The 15,204-nt window shown below is 53.9% G+C and overlaps 1 protein-coding gene across 5 annotated transcripts in view; it reads left to right on the forward strand.

Moving 5' to 3' along the window:
* Positions 1-15,204, forward strand: part of ARHGAP44 (Rho GTPase activating protein 44) — a 136,676-nt gene that overhangs the window by 81,621 nt on the left and 39,851 nt on the right. For all 5 annotated transcript variants that reach the window (XM_066364911.1, XM_066364912.1, XM_066364915.1 and 2 more), the window contains exons 7-10: positions 8,298-8,415; positions 12,476-12,544; positions 14,249-14,330; positions 14,763-14,890. In XM_066364911.1, coding sequence (XP_066221008.1) covers positions 8,298-8,415; positions 12,476-12,544; positions 14,249-14,330; positions 14,763-14,890 — 397 coding nt within the window. The remainder of the gene's footprint in view (positions 1-8,297; positions 8,416-12,475; positions 12,545-14,248; positions 14,331-14,762; positions 14,891-15,204) is intronic.

Below are 15,204 nucleotides of genomic sequence, written 5' to 3' on the forward strand. Positions count from 1 at the left end.
GCTCCGGCCTGGAGCCATTCCCTGAACACCTGACACCATTATGAGAGACATGAAGTTCTAACAAGACCACTCTTCTGCCCCTGTGTCCTGGAATCCACCAGGACGTTCCTGTGACAGCAGGGCCATGCCGATGGCTTGGACGGTGGTGGGCCTGTGTCCCGGTTGTGCCGGTGCCTGTTTACTTTTCACGAGGGTTTGTGCGTGCTTGTGCCGTCTGCAAGGTGAAAGGATGCAGGGTCATGAGTATCAGTCTCCCCCGTGCACTCAGAGGAGAGGCCTCGTGCAGGGTCATGAGTATCAGTCTCCCCCGTGCACTCAGAGGAGATGCCTGTGCAGACAGGGTCAGAGGGCAGACCACTGAGGCCGGGAGCAGAGCCCTCTTGGACCCCCAGCCCGGCCGGGGCACCTTGGTCTTGGACTGGGAGCCTGCAGAGCTGTGAGAAACGAATGTCCGTGTGTCAGCGCCCCAGCCTGTGGTCTGTTGTTACGGTGACCCAAGCAGACTCAGCCACCTGCCCTGTCGGGAAGCCATCTTGTAGATAGAATAGGAGAGTTTGGGTCATGAATAAATCTCTACCACCCCCCCCCTCTTCAAATATCACGGACTTTAGGTCCGTGGCAGGTCAGTTATAATCATCCCCGCCTGTTTTAATTATCCTGAGACAAAAAGAAACAAGAACAGTTTATGTGGCCGAGAGATGTAGGACGAAGTCAGGGTCAGGAACTGAGAGAAACGGGAGCACCAAGATCAAGGTCACCTACTTCCTAGACCTCTGACCTTGTCCCACGTCACTTCCACCCCCAGAATAGCGTGCCCACCTGTCGACAGGTAGCAACCCGTGGGCGGGTTTGCCTGGGGGGGGGGTCGTTCTGAGAGCAGGTGAGACCGTGTACCACAGTGCTTCTCACGTGCTTTAGAAAGGGGGCTGCCACTGTAGCAGGGTAGGCCTTCGGCATTGGGACCAACAGAACGTATCAGGCGGCACCCACCTCCAAACCAGAAGTGGGTGTGATCAGCAGAGAAACACTGGTTTCTCTAGTTAACGTTTCCCAAACGTCGGTCCACTTCAGTGACTGTTTGCCAGTCACCTGTGCTTACGCGTCTTTTAAAAGCTGATGCACTTTTCCAAAGTGAATCTGTTTAACAAAGAAATGGTATGGCATTTTGGTCAGCAGGGGAGCAGTGCCCTTTGCTGCCAACACCAGGGAAACAGAGGTGAACAGGCCGGGGGCCAAGCCAGTGTGGTTACATCATTGGATCCCGTTGCCCCTGGAAGGCTGGGACCCAGCAGCCCTGCCCCCTCCTGTGATCACAGAGGGGAGGGTTGGAACGGTGCTCCGGTTACTCTGAGCCTGACTGACCTGAGGGTCTCTCCTGACCGCACTGGGTGCGTGGGCAGTACTGATTTGGTGTTACTTACCGCGACCTGCTTGTGCCTCTGTCCCACCTGTCCTGTCACTCAGTATGAGACAGTGGTTGAGTCCCAGACTTTGGGGGGCACTTGAGGTGACCGAAGAGATGCTGACTGTCCCACGGTTAGGAGGCTAGGGGACACCGTGCTCCTGGGCTTGCAGAGTAATTTCCTTCCGTGAGGACCTGAGGTCTTGTCTTGGCTCTCTGATAAGGAAAACCCAAACCCCAGCCCAGGGCGCCCGGTCAGAGGGCTAGCGTCCAGCATCAAAGCTCATCGCAGCCGTCAGCATTACAGATTTCTGTCCTGTCCTCTCACGAGAAGGAGGGTTACCCCTGGGTGACAGCCGTGGTCATCCCGTGCCGTCGTATGTGTTCCACAGTGACAGCAAGTGCTGTATAGACCCTGGAACCTCAGAGAAGTGGCGTTTGGGAGTCTGCTCCAGGACTTAAGAACTTTTTCATATTTTCAGCTTCTCTCTTGTGTAGTACAATTTGGTAAGGAAATCTCTACCTCCCCTCTTCAGATGTCTCTGTTTATGAACTTCAGTTTGGACCTACAGTTTTGTTGGGTTTTTTGTTTGTTTGTTTGTTTCAGACCCCCCCCCCCCCATCCTTTTAGATGATTCTCAGAGAAGCCGGGTTCGTCTCCTTCATCATGGGGTGGTCTCCCACAGCCCACGTGCGCAGTCGTGAGGCTGGGGTTGCGGGCTGCCCGGCAGGGAGGGTGTCCCCCTCGAGCCTCGGCGTTGATCGCCACGCCGGACGGTCCAGCCCTCGGCCTCAGTGATGGGGCCCCCACCTGTGTAGGTTAAGGGTCTCAAAGTGATAGCTGCTCTCTTGGCAAAGTTGTCCTCTTTCTCCCCGCTTTAACCTCAGACGAGCCACGTCCAGCCTGAGCGAAGGCGCCGTGTAGGACCCTGCTAACAGCCGCAGGAGCAGCCAGCTCGCCTGACGTCCTGCCCTGTCACCGGACCCTTCCCTCTCGGGCAGCGTGGGGACTGCGTCCTGAGATATACAACAGTGGGGGTGAGGCTACGTGCAACGCTATGGGACAGCAGGGCTCACCCGCCCCGCTCCTGGAATGGTGGGGTTCTCCCCGCCTCGCCCCACACCCCTTCCCCACTCAGGCAGACTGTAGGCTGTGGATTCTGTTTCTTGGACATCGTCCTTCCGACTACCAAAGCTTTCTGTGGTTCTGTCCTGTCCTTCATGAATCACACCATCCAGACGGAACAGTGTATTCCAGGTAGAGACACAGCCTGCCTTCTAAGATAGGAAGGACCTTTCCTGTGTATCATCTGTACATCTTGATCTGCCGTCCTGCAGTGGGATCTTTGAACGCGGCCACGACTCTGGTGATACTGCCAAATCCAACACATTTTGCCAATGTGCAGTGAGGTCTAAATTGTGTACATTTGTCACTGTACACAATTGTGGGAGATCTGGCTTCTCTTCTTCAGAAGCCAGTTATATAAATCTTAATATCCTCTGGTCGTACGGAAGCTTAAAAGAGAAACGGGAGATTGTAGAGGGGAAGATTGGAGGTAAACTCGAGGAAGCTCTGGGCCAGTGAAGATGTGAGCTGAGCTGAGTGTAAAGGTGGAGAGCTGAGCGGAGCTGAGTGTGAAGGAGGCACAGGCGTCCCTTGTGCTCTGGGTCTGGCTGGGCACCGGGTCATGAAGGAGCTCTAGTTCTCCCCCAGATCTGCCTCACTTTTGGGGGGCGTGCATCTCAAGGTGACCCCTCCAGGGCCAGGACACTGTGTGCCTCTGCTGAGGGGCTGCCGTTCGGTCCTGCTGCTGTGGACTGGATCGTGCCCCTTCCCTCCAAGAGTCCGATGTTGAACCCTCGCTGCCCATGTGACTATATTTGGAGAGAGGGCCTTTCGTAAATCATTAAGGTCCAGTCAGGTCATGAGAACATGTGCTTGTCCACTAGGGTCCGTGACCTTGTAAGATAAGGAAGAGAGAGAGACCGAGGTGCCTCTCTCTCCTCCCTCTCCCTCTCGCCCCCTGTGCACTCAGTCTGGGGCCATGGCCGTTGTGAGGGCCGCTGGACCGGCAGTGGAGTCCGGGGCCGTGGCCGTTGTGAGGGCCGCCAGACCGGCGGTGGAGTCCGGGGCCGTGGCCGTTGTGAGGGCCGCGGGGACGGCGGTGGAGTCCGGGGCCGTGGCCGTTGTGAGGGTCCCGGGGACGGCGGTGGAGTCCGGGGCCGTGGCCGTTGTGAGGGTCCCGGGGACAGCGGTGGAGTCCGGGGCCGTGGCCGTTGTGAGGGTCCCGGGGACGGCGGTGGAGTCCGGGGCCGTGGCCGTTGTGAGGGCCGCCAGACCGGCGGTGGAGTCCGGGGCCATGGCCGTTGTGAGGGGTGTGGGGACAGCGGTGGAGTCCGGGGCCGTGGCCGTTGTGAGGGGTGCGGGGACCAGTGGTGGAGTCTGGGGCCGTGGCCGTTGTGAGGGCCGCCAGACCGGCGGTGGAGTCCGGGGCCATGGCCGTTGTGAGGGGTGCGGGGATGGTGGTGGAGTCCGGGGCCATGGCCGTTGTGAGGGGTGTGGGGACAGCGGTGAAGTCTCGTTGCCACCAGGAGCAGTTCCTGCGCCCCTCCCCCCGTGTGACTCTCCACAGACTGGCATCTTTAATTAGGCCCATCGCCCTCACGGTCACTGGATGCCCCTGGGCTCAGGTCGCCCCAGGTTGATCCCCTTTTCTTTGTTCCAGTTCCAAACGTGCGGAGGAGGGGCTGCCCTTGTCCGGGTCCTGGGGATGGGGCACTGCCTTGGCCTGCCAGCCGGCCGGGCTGGTAGAGGACGGGCACGCTTGGCTTGGTTCGGGCACCCTCACCCAGGCCACGGGCTGAGGACCAGCACACTGGACAGCAGTGAGGCAGGGCCTTGGAAAGCGGAGGCTGCGGGTGACAGAGGAAAGAAGTCTGGGCACAGGAGGCACGAAACATCCCCCTGAAGAAGCTTCTGGACTTCCTGTTGCCCTGAGCTTACCTTGCACTTGCCTTCTTCCCCCTGCCCCTGTTCCCTGGAATTGTCCACCCTTAGTTCTGGACGCGAGGTCTCCTCTGGCCTGCGTTAGAGCGTGTGTTATCTTCCTGTCCTGCGCATTACGGGGTGACAGCGTCCTTCCTAGAGAACGAGGCTGTCACACCGCCACTGGAGAGGGAGGGGCTGAACTTCCTCCTCTTCAGGTTTTAAAGCTCAGACTCTTCTCGGACAAGGATCTCTGTGTCTCCTCTCGGTCCCGAATCCCTGTTTATTTCTCATAACAGTGGAGAACAATTCTTGGGTGCAGAGCAGCTGACTGCAAAGACCACCAGGCCTTGAGATTCAGATTATTGTCACTTTTGCTGGCAGATGACTGCCTACACAAATCCTCTCTAGCTTCCCTCGATATTTCGTTGTTCTATTGTCCGTTTGAGGGCTTCTGACAATATCTTATAATGTGATAATATCAAAATTGATTGCTTGATAGTGCAAATAAAATTCCCCATGAAAAGAGGGGAGAGGAGTATGATTCGAGGCTACCAGGATATTGACTGAAGGACAGAATGTGGGGGTAAAAGAGGGGAATAAGGAAGAAAAGAAAGAGACAAGTTGGGGGAAATGCCTTCATTTTAATACATATATATTAAATATAATTTGGCTTTTAAAAAATCTAATCCTGGCCCTGGCTGGCTTGCTCAGTGGATAGAGCGTCAGTCCGGCGTGTGGATGTACTTGGTTCGATTTCCGGTCAGGGCACACAAGATAAGTGACCGTCTGCTTCCCTCCGCCTTCTCTCCCTCCTCCCCTCCCACAGCCAGTGGCTCAATTGGTTTGAGCAACGGTCAGGGTGCTGAGGATAGCTCAGTTGGTCTGAGCACATGAGCCTCAGGTGCTAAAAATAGCTCGGTTGATTTGAGCATCAGCCCTAGATGGGGTTGCTGAGTGGATCCCAGTTGGGGTGCATGTAGAAGTCTCACTATCTCCTCTCCTCTCACTTGAAAAAAAAAACAAAAAAAAACTAATCCTGTAAAGCCATAAAAATCAAATTAGTGTTTGTGGTCACTTTACTCATTTTTTTATACTTACATATAGGTTAGTTGTTACTTTCTTCAGGTAGCATGAGTCTAGTGGTAGGTGCAGCTTGGCCCTACGATCTATTGTGGAGCTAGTTATTATCTAAGATTTAAATTACAGCCACGGCATCTCATAATTTATCTAATACACACCCAAAAAAGTTACAACACTTGAATACTTTATTTAAAACAGTTAAACCTGGGAGATTGTAATAAATGTAACATTTTTTAGGGCAAACCAGTATAAGAAAGAACTGCCCAGAAACTTTTACGAATCTTTATCTGTTAGCTTAGATTTTTGAACATCTCAGAGAGGAATATTTCTTTTCTAATTTGCCCTGAATTCTTATCTTGCATCCAGAAGCTTCCCTGGGATACTGTGTCTGTCTTTAGAATTCCAGGCCCGCTTGATGTCCCAAAGCTTCTTTAAGTCATATTCCCCCGAGTGCATTTCTTCAGTGATAAATAACCCTTTATTTTAAGTGCTAATAGCAGGAATAACCCTAGTCTCCCTTTCCTGTATCATGGAATCAGCATTCTCCTGTTTGCCCTGCACATAATGAAGAGAAAAGAAAATTGTACAGAGAAAACACCTGGCGATTAGATTGTTGACTCTGGAAGTAAGAGTAATGTAGCATTTTCTTCTTCTCCCCCTCCCCCTCCCCCTCCTCTTCCTCCTTCTTCCCATGGAGTCCAATGAGCTATATAGTCTGTACACTATTGGCCAACATGATGTTTAAAAGAATCCATTTAATTGTTACATTAAATAGGTAACATTAACCTATTTAAATGTGGCCACATTTCACCAGGAGAGTTTACATGACAATTGCAAGCTTCTCTTGGCCATGGAAACATATGGCAACCCACTCCCCACCCTTCTGCCTGGGTCTCCTCAGCCCCATGGAGAGTGGTCACTTTCTAGACAAGGCTAACACCCCCTGCCCCTTGCCTGGGTCCCTTCCCCTGTGTTCCTCCTGACTTCCTGAGGCTGTACCCAGGCATCTGCTGCTCTTGTCATCCTGGTTACACTATTGTTCCTCTTAGAGCTGAGAGAGTTATATATCTCATGTCCCTGCCTCAAGAAGAAAATAAAGGATTAAGTGGGCTAGCTTTTAAGATAATGATCCATTTGACTAATTTTTCTTACTTGCTGACCCCTGTAAGCCATTGAGCAGGGGTCCCCAAACTACGGCCCGCGGGCCACATGCGGCCCCCTGAGGCCATTTATCTGGCCCCCGCCGCACTTCTGGAAGGGGCACCTCTTTCATTGGTGGTCAGTGAGAGGAGCATAGTTCTCATTGAAATACTGGACAGTTGGTTGATTTAAATTTACTTGTTCTTTATTTTAAATATTGTATTTGTTCCCATTTTGTTTTGTTTTTTTACTTTAAAATAAGATCTGTGCAGTGTGCATAGGGATTTGTTCATAGTTTTTTTTATAGTCTGGCCCTCCAATGGTCTGAGGGATAGTGAACTGGCCCCCTGTGTAAAAAGTTTGGGGACCCCTGCCATTGAGTTTATAGACTCAGTGGAAGAGGCGCCTACTGCTCTTTCCCACTGTAGCTGCTCCTGTCCAGTGTAAATTGCAGCCTTCCTTTGGGAACTGCTTTTGGTAATTCTTTAATAATGACATAGCGGCCCTGGCCGGTTGGCTCAGTGGTAGAACGTTGGCTTGGCGTGTGGAAGTTCCGGGTTCGATTCCCAGCCAGGGCACACAGGAGAAGCGCCCATCTGCTTCTCCACTCCTCCCCCTCTCCTTCCTCTTTGTCTCTCTCTCTTCCTCTCCTGCAGCCAAGGCTCCATTGGGGCAAAGTTGGCCCGGATGCTGTCTCCATGGCCTTTGCCTCAGGCGCTAGAATGGCTCCTATTGCAATGGAGCAGCGCCCCAGATGGCAGAGCATCGCCCCCTAGTGGGCATGCCTGTGGATCCTGGTGGGGTGCTTGCGGGAGTTTGTCTGACTGCCTCCCAGCTTCTAACTTCGGGGGAAAAAAATGACATAGCAATCAGAAATCTTTGTAGTTCCTCTAAGAAAGCTTCTGGAGTAGTTTCCTCAGATGGCCAGTATTCTCTGCACATGATACAGGCTTAAGAAAATATAAACAAGGTATCTGAATGTTTGTAGGATTTTTTTTTTTATTTGGGTGCTCACCAGTGTTACAGAACAGAAACAATGTATCCACCTAACCCTAGCAGAGCCCAATACCGAGCCCTGAGAATCGCAGGGGATAAAGACTGGCTGTTTCATCGGGAAAGGTGCTACCCAGAAGAATAGGGGGGTCCAATGCTCAAAAGTCTGAACTCCTCAGTGGTGCAGATTACAGATTACATAGGGCAATATTACAAAACACTGGGGACAAGGGGTTCAGGGTTGTGCTGGGAGTCAATTGATTGGATCTGGGGTGGGGGGGAATGATTTCTAGAGCTAGGATTTAAGGCTAAATTTAATCAACATTGCAAAGACCCTTAGTTTCACCAGGGGAGATCTGGGCCTTCAGATCTGTGTCTAATCTCGCCCATGTGTCCTCTCTCAGCATTGGTGATTGGCTTCAGCAAGTGGTAAATGTTCCCAAACGCATGTGCACACTGGAGAGGCAGGGGACTGGCTTCAGCGAACACAGTGGTGATGTCACTTGGCCTCCGTGTTCAGAAGACAGGAGGGAAAATGGGGCATTCCTGGCCTGTCTGAAGGGGCGCTGACCTCAGCGTGGTGTTCCCTGGGCCGTCTTGGTCACCACCTGGGTCTTCAGCCTTCCCCTCCCCCAGGGTCCCCAGGGCTGTCTTGTCTCACGCCTCTCCTCTCTTTCTCCTGTTTTCCCTCAGGTGGCAGCAGACTTCCAAGTCTTCGGCTCTGTCCAGCACCCTACAGCCTGCGGGGGCCAAGGCCGACGCCCTCAGGGAGGAAATGGAGGAGGCTGCCAACAGAGTGGAGATTTGCAGGGTACCCCCCTTTGCTCCTCTCTACCGGGACAGATGGGGAGCACTGAGGGAGTCTGTCCTTTTTGTTCGCTGGAGCTCTGTTAAAACCCTAGTCGTGAGTCTGTGCTTGAACTCGTGGACCCCAAGCTTGCCTGCCGGCCTCTCCAAAGAAACCCGGAGAAGTCCTGAGCGTTGGGGCTTTGGATGGTGACACAGAGACAGGGCAGTGATGGGTGGCCATTGGTGTTCCTGCACGGTTGGCAAAGAGGAAGGGACCCTGTTGTCTGCTCGGAGCGGTTGGTAGTGAGTCCCAACGACTAGTTCCTCGGCTGCACATGCCAGTTGAGGATTTAGACAATACACAAGCCCTAACCCACTGTGGGTGTTACATTGTCCCATGTGCCTCTTAGCGTCCCCGAGTCACGTGAACAAGGCTTTGCCGGAGACGCTCCCCGAGGAAGCTGGAATGCTAGCCAAGGAGTGAGGCACGGAGGAGAGAGCTTCCCCCTGGTAGAGAGGAGCGCCTCCTTCTAAGAAGCATCCCTCGTGCTCAGGGCTGTTAGAGGCCCCTCATTACGGTGGTCAGCTGTGTCCCGTCTACTTCCCCACAGACGTTTCATACGACTTACAGTTAGCAACACCATTCGTGCATTCCCATTAGCAATACCACGCTGTGTACATGGACATCTGCCTATATGCACATCTGTCCGTTGGGGTTTATGTCCCCGGAACGAAAAGCTCATGTGCTGGGAGCCTGTTGGCTCAGTCACAGTTGAGAAGAGAACAGCTGCCTGGCAGGCGGACATCTCTGTCCTCTGTGGCTCTGTTTGGTCTCATCCGCTGGTCCACCCGCTTGTCCTGTAAGCTCACCCCGGGCAGGTGACTTTGACCTTGCACTCAGGTGACATTCAGCACCAGGTGGAATTTCTCCCTGGCATTAGAAACGTTGAGATCTACTTAAAGAATTCGTTATCTCTCATCCTGCGCTGTGCACCCAAGTGCAGTGAGACCAGTGCTTCGGATGCAGGCTTCCTCGTGAGTGGGGCCGAGCTGTCTGTGGTCTGGCCGCCTGTGGAGATGGCCAGCCTCTGGCTGGTGCTGTTCGTGAAGGACAGCCCTTCTCTCAGGCTGACCCCGCACTGACTCAGTGTGTTCTCTGCCCACGGGCCATGGACGTACCTTCTTCCATTAAGAGGCTTGTTTCTTACAGAGCCGCTCCGTCAGTTAGACACGGAGGGCGGCGTTAAGAGCGGACCTGAGTGGGACTCCCCAGGCCCACCAGAATAAACGTGGGACGGCTTCGTTCGTTCGTGTGTAGCTTCTTACATTTGCTGTCTTCACCAAAAACTGAACTCCTCCTCATGACTTACCAAAGTAGTCCATGTTCACTGTAATCAGTGGGAGGGGGGGAGGGAAACTATATCAAGAAAACACCCAATAATTCTCCCCGTTCCTGCCCAGCAGCTAACCCTTCTGTTTGCAAAGAAGAGTGCCTGATTCTCCTTTCTCACCAATAGTATTAAGATTTGTTGCAAACAGTGTACAGAACTCTGTCGTGTGCCAAGTGGCCGCGGACTGATGCAGGTGAGGAAGCCGGTGTTAGAACCATGGAGCTCCCCACCCCTTTCTTTTTTCTTTTCTTTTTTTTTTTTTTTTTTTATATTTTTCTGAAGTTGGAAACGGGGAGGCAGTCAGACAGACTCCCGCATGCGCCCGACCGGGATCCACCCTGCACGCCCACCAGGGGGCGATGCTCTGCCCATCTGGGGCATCGCTCTTTTGCAACCAGAGCCATTCTAGCGCTTGAGGCAGAGGCCACAGAGCCATCCTCAGCGCCCGGGCCAACTCTGCTCCAATGGAACCTTGGCTGCGGGAGGGGAAGAGAGAGACAGAGAGGAAGGAGAGGGGGAGGGGTGGAGAAGCAGATGGGCGCCTCTCCTGTGTGCCCTGGCTGGGAATCGAACCCGGGACTCCTGCACACCAGGCCAATGCTCTACCACTGAGTCAACTGGCCTGGGCCCCACCCCTTTCTCCATAATGTTTGTGTGATTATATAGCACACCCAGTGTTTCCCCTGGTGCTCATGTTCTGTGGGTGTGTAAACAACAGTTATGTTGTTTCTGTTGAACTTCCCCTTGCTCCTCCTCTCAAGTAACAACACACCCCACACAGCTCTCCAGGTTGGCAGCTTTAGCTCTAGTCTCTTTAGTCAGGTCCATAATATTCCATGGCCGGGTGATATGCTGTGATTTATTAGGTACTTGCCTAGTGATGGATATTCAGCTAGTGCCTTTTTTTTTTTCGGTGTGTGTGTGTGTGTGTGTGTGTGTGTGTGTTGCCATCAAAACGATGCAATTGACATCTTTCTGTGTGCATTGGTAATTTTTCCCTTTTAGGATAGATTCCCAAAAGTGATACTTTGAGGTCAAAGGTTCTGTGCACATCTTGCATTTCTGAGAGGTACTGAGAAGTTGCGGTTCACATCCCCGCCGGCACCGTACAGAATTACCCGTCTCCCCCGTCTCTCCCCGTAACGGCAGTGGTTCCTCTTTCTCGTTTTTGCCCGTCAGGTGAGGGAACAAGGCTCTCTCTCTGTGGTTGAACTTTTCATTTCTCTGACTATTAGTAGTGACGAGTACGTCTTCATGGGTTCACTGGACATTCTCCACGCACGTAGAGGCATTTCCAGTTTGGGAAGCTGCCTGTTTATGTTGGCAATTGGATCAATATTTCTATTGCTGGCCCTGGCCGGTTGGTTCAGTGGTAGAGCATCGGCCTGGCATGCGGAAGTCCCGGGTTCGATTCCTGGCCAGGGCACACAGGAGAGGCGCCCATCTGCTTCTCCACCCCTCCCCCTCTCCTTCCTCTCTGTCTCTCTCTTCCCCTCGCGCAGCCAAGACTCCATTGGAGCAAAGTTGGCCCGGGCGCTGGGGATGGCTCCTTGGCCTCTGCCCCAGGCACTGGAGTGGCTCTGGTCGCAACAGAGCGACGTCCCGGAGGGGCAGAGCGTCGCCCCCTGGTGGGCAGAGTGTCGCCCCCTGGTGGGCATGCTGGGTGGATGCTGGGTGGATCCCAGTCGGGCGCATGCAGGAGTCTGTCGGACTGTCTCTCCCCGTTTCCAGCTTCAGAAAAATACAAAAAAAAAAAAAAAAAAGAAGCAATATGAAAATATTTTAAATAACAGTTTTATTGGGTTTTGTCAGGTATCATTTAATATTTTTTATTAACATTTTGAAACTTACACCATAATCTAGTTTTGTGTACCTCTTTTATTCTTATTTAAGTATTAAATGCATGACATAAGAAACTACCTTCCGGTATATCATTTTTTTTTTTTAATACTTAAAACGGTCCTTAGGGCAGAGAGCCGGCTGTTGAAGCATTAGCATCCCACCCCTGGCGACATGGTTAGGGACAGAGTCCACATCCTGCTCAGAACCTGTGGCAGTTTCTGTGGAACTGAAGATTGTTCTTCTCTGAGGAGAACACGTTTCTGATTGGGACACGGCACTAGGTCCTTGTCCCCGCAGGACTGTCAACAGGATGGGGTTTGCGCGTGACGGCAGGAAAGGTCCTGACTCCTGTCCCTGCCCACCCACCCGTCCTACCCAGTTCCCTCCGGGCGGTGTGTGGCGCTCTCTGTCTCCCATGCCCGTCACCACCCCGTCAGTGTTGGGCACGGAGGCGACCACAGAGCAGTGGGAGAAGCGAAGGGGAGAGAGGCGAGGACAAGAGCAGTTAGTGCTGGGAGCTGGCCCCGCAGTGGGGGCAGGAGCGGTGGAGGCGGGGAGGGGTGTGCACACGTCTCCCCCACGCCAGCCTTCCTCACCGTGGCTCACACGCTCAGAGTACCTGGGGGAAGCCCTCGGGCACGGGTGTTCTTTTCACGCCCGCTGGCTCCCTCGAGCCCCCGTGGGGAAACGCGGAATAGTCTGGGCAGAGCTGGTAATGAGTCACGTTCTATTACAAACGAGATTGGACCGTGCAGGGGTGCGGCTCGCTCTTCTCTGACATCGAGACCCGGGCGGTGTCTCCTCTCTGTTGTTTTACATGGTCGTGCATTTTACCCTCTCCCCTCACAGGACCAGCTGTCAGCCGACATGTACAGTTTTGTGGCCAAAGAAATCGACTATGCAAACTACTTTCAAACGGTAAGGGTCCCTGCGGGCGAGACTGCTCCACGGCCGTGTGTAGGAGTCCGGGTGCGGGCGGCAGGCGTGCGGGCTGGGCACAGAGCGCCCTGTGGTCGAGCACGTCACAGAAAGGAGAGGGGGCTGACCCGTTCTCCCTGTGCGTGAATCCTGCCTTCTGTTTCTCCTCGTATGGATTACCCCTCCCCCAAAAAACCAAAGAGAAAGCTTAATCTACCCACAAGGGTTATTGCAGCTCTGATCCAGGGCAGAGACTTTCAGTCAGGGGTGATCGGCTGTCACCTTTGGGGGGAAGAGCTGTCAGCATTGAGTGGGTAGAGGTCAGGGACGCTACCAAACATCCTACAGTGCGTGGCGCAGCCCCCACAACGAAGAATTTTCCAGACCAAAGTATGGCTAAGGTTGAGAAACCCTGGTGTGTCGTAAAGAAGCAACTAGGAAGAAGAAAATACCCCCCCCCCCCGGGCATATGTTGTTTTTAATCTAGATTTTGGCCACAATGATGACAGGTAGGCAAACGACGGTTGATGTGACCTGTTGGCCTTCTTCTCAGCAAAGAAGGCAGAGTCGAGAAGGGGGATCTGAGGCGAGAAAGTACAAGTTAAAAATAGGGGCGCGACGGGACAGCAAGAGAAGGAAAGGAGGAGTTCTGGAAAGTTGACCGTGCTCTGAGAAGTACGTCGGCTCCTGGGGGTCAGAGCGAGCTCCGGGGAGTCCCTGCTGCCCTGAGAAAGAGCTGCTGTGCATTCCTCCCAACGTAGGTTATTTTCAAGTAGTAGTGTATCTTCAAGTGTGTTCCACTGGCTGTATTTGCGAGGGTCATCTTCCATCTTGGAGCTGTTCAAGCTAATGAAATTATTGACATCTCAAGCGTTATTAGGCTGCCTAGTTGTCCTCGGCACACTGTTTGTTTCAATATGCTGGATTTTTTTTCCAAAAAATTTATTTTTGTTTTACTTGGAGCTAATAGGATCTCCACTCCATTACCAAACACTTAAACTGATTCCTTCCTCTTCCCTGATACATGTCCGACTTTGGAAGGAGGGGGAGGTTTAGAAAACAAGTGAAGTGACTGTGGTTCACAGGGTTCATCTGCTCTTATCAACATTCCAGCAGCTTCTTTGATGGTGGGATGGTCAAAAGAGAATATCTTGGTGGACTTTGTTTTTTGGGCTATTATTATAACCAAAGCCATTTTACTGCCCCAGGCACTGGACGAGGATTGTGGGTCTAGCTACAAGGTTTTCTAATCAGTTATATCTTAAACCCACTTTGCAGAAAACACGACATGTTTGCGTATATGTGTGTGTATGTGTGTCCACACACAGGCTGACGATGTTTAGCTCTTACAGGCAGATGGGTTTCCAAATGTGTTTTTTTATTTATGTTTTCCTGTGGGTTCACCTCCCTTTGCTGCCTCTTGCTTTGGGGGGCTGTCAGTCAGGTAGGATGGCAGCCAGGCCAGGCTTTCCGAGTCAGGCTCCAGCCCTGGGTGGTCCCCCTAATCCTTCATGGTTCTCCTCCCTCCCAAACTCCCACCTGTGACGACTTGGTTGCCACAGAGACTGAGGAGGAAGCATGCCCGTGATTTCAGGCGGACCGAGGAGGGAGCAGGGGCCTCTACCTCACCCCCCAGTGAGGCTGCACCCCGCGTGGCACAGCAGCCTTCGGCGAAGGGTCACGCTCACTCTTGTGTCTCCCCAGCTGATAGAGGTGCAAGCCGAGTACCACAGGAAGTCCCTGACGCTCCTGCAGGCTGTGTTGCCTCAGATCAAAGCACAGCAGGGTGAGTGCGGCTCTCTCCCGTGATCGGGGAGGGTTGGGCGCCTGCCTGTCCTCCCTGATGCCACCGATGTCCTGTCCCTCCAGTCTCCCTCATGCTGTCCCCAGCGGAGTCACAGTTAGGGGAGCTGCTAGAACTTTGCGAGCTGGTGCCCTGGTCCAGTTGCATGAGGCAGCGCACACTCAAACACACTGTCCCCGCAGGGAGATGGGTGGGGGTGGGGTGGGGGGGGGGTGGAGCCCAGCAGCTCTGGACACAGCTGCTCGGCCATCTAGCCTGCCCAGGGCTCTCCGGCATCCCCAGGACCAGGAGTAGTCTCAGCTGGGTTCCACGTCGCCCGTAGTCCTGTGGGGTAATCTGCCAGGAGGAAGGACACACGCAGCACGAATGACCGCCGCTCACCTCTTCCGCGACCCCTCTCTTCCCCGCCCCCAGAGGCCTGGGTGGAGAAGCCGTCCTTCGGGAAGCCCCTGGAGGAGCACCTCGCCATCAGCGGCCGGGAGGTCGCCTTCCCCATTGAGGCGTGCGTGACTATGCTGCTGGAGTGCGGGCTGCAGGAGGAGGTAGGTGTGGGCGCGGCCATGCTGCTGGAGTGTGGGCTGCAGGAGGAGGAGGTGGGTGTGGGCTGCAGGAGGAGGTGGGTGTGGGCGCGGCCATGCCGCTGGAGTGCGGGCTGCAGGAGGAGGTGGGTGTGGGCGCGGCCATGCTGCTGGAGTGCGGGCTGCAGGAGGAGGAGATGGGTGTGGGCGCGGCCAGAGCCCGTCCCTGGCTGTCCCCTCCTCCGTGACACACGGGCGACACAGCGCCTGCTCCCCTGTGACGGCCCCCACCCGGCCCCCACACCTCCAGACACGGCACGATGGGGCACGTCCCGCTC

The sequence above is a fragment of the Saccopteryx leptura genome, chromosome 2, assembly GCF_036850995.1.
Source record: "Saccopteryx leptura isolate mSacLep1 chromosome 2, mSacLep1_pri_phased_curated, whole genome shotgun sequence".
NCBI classification, from domain to species: Eukaryota; Metazoa; Chordata; class Mammalia; order Chiroptera; family Emballonuridae; genus Saccopteryx; species Saccopteryx leptura.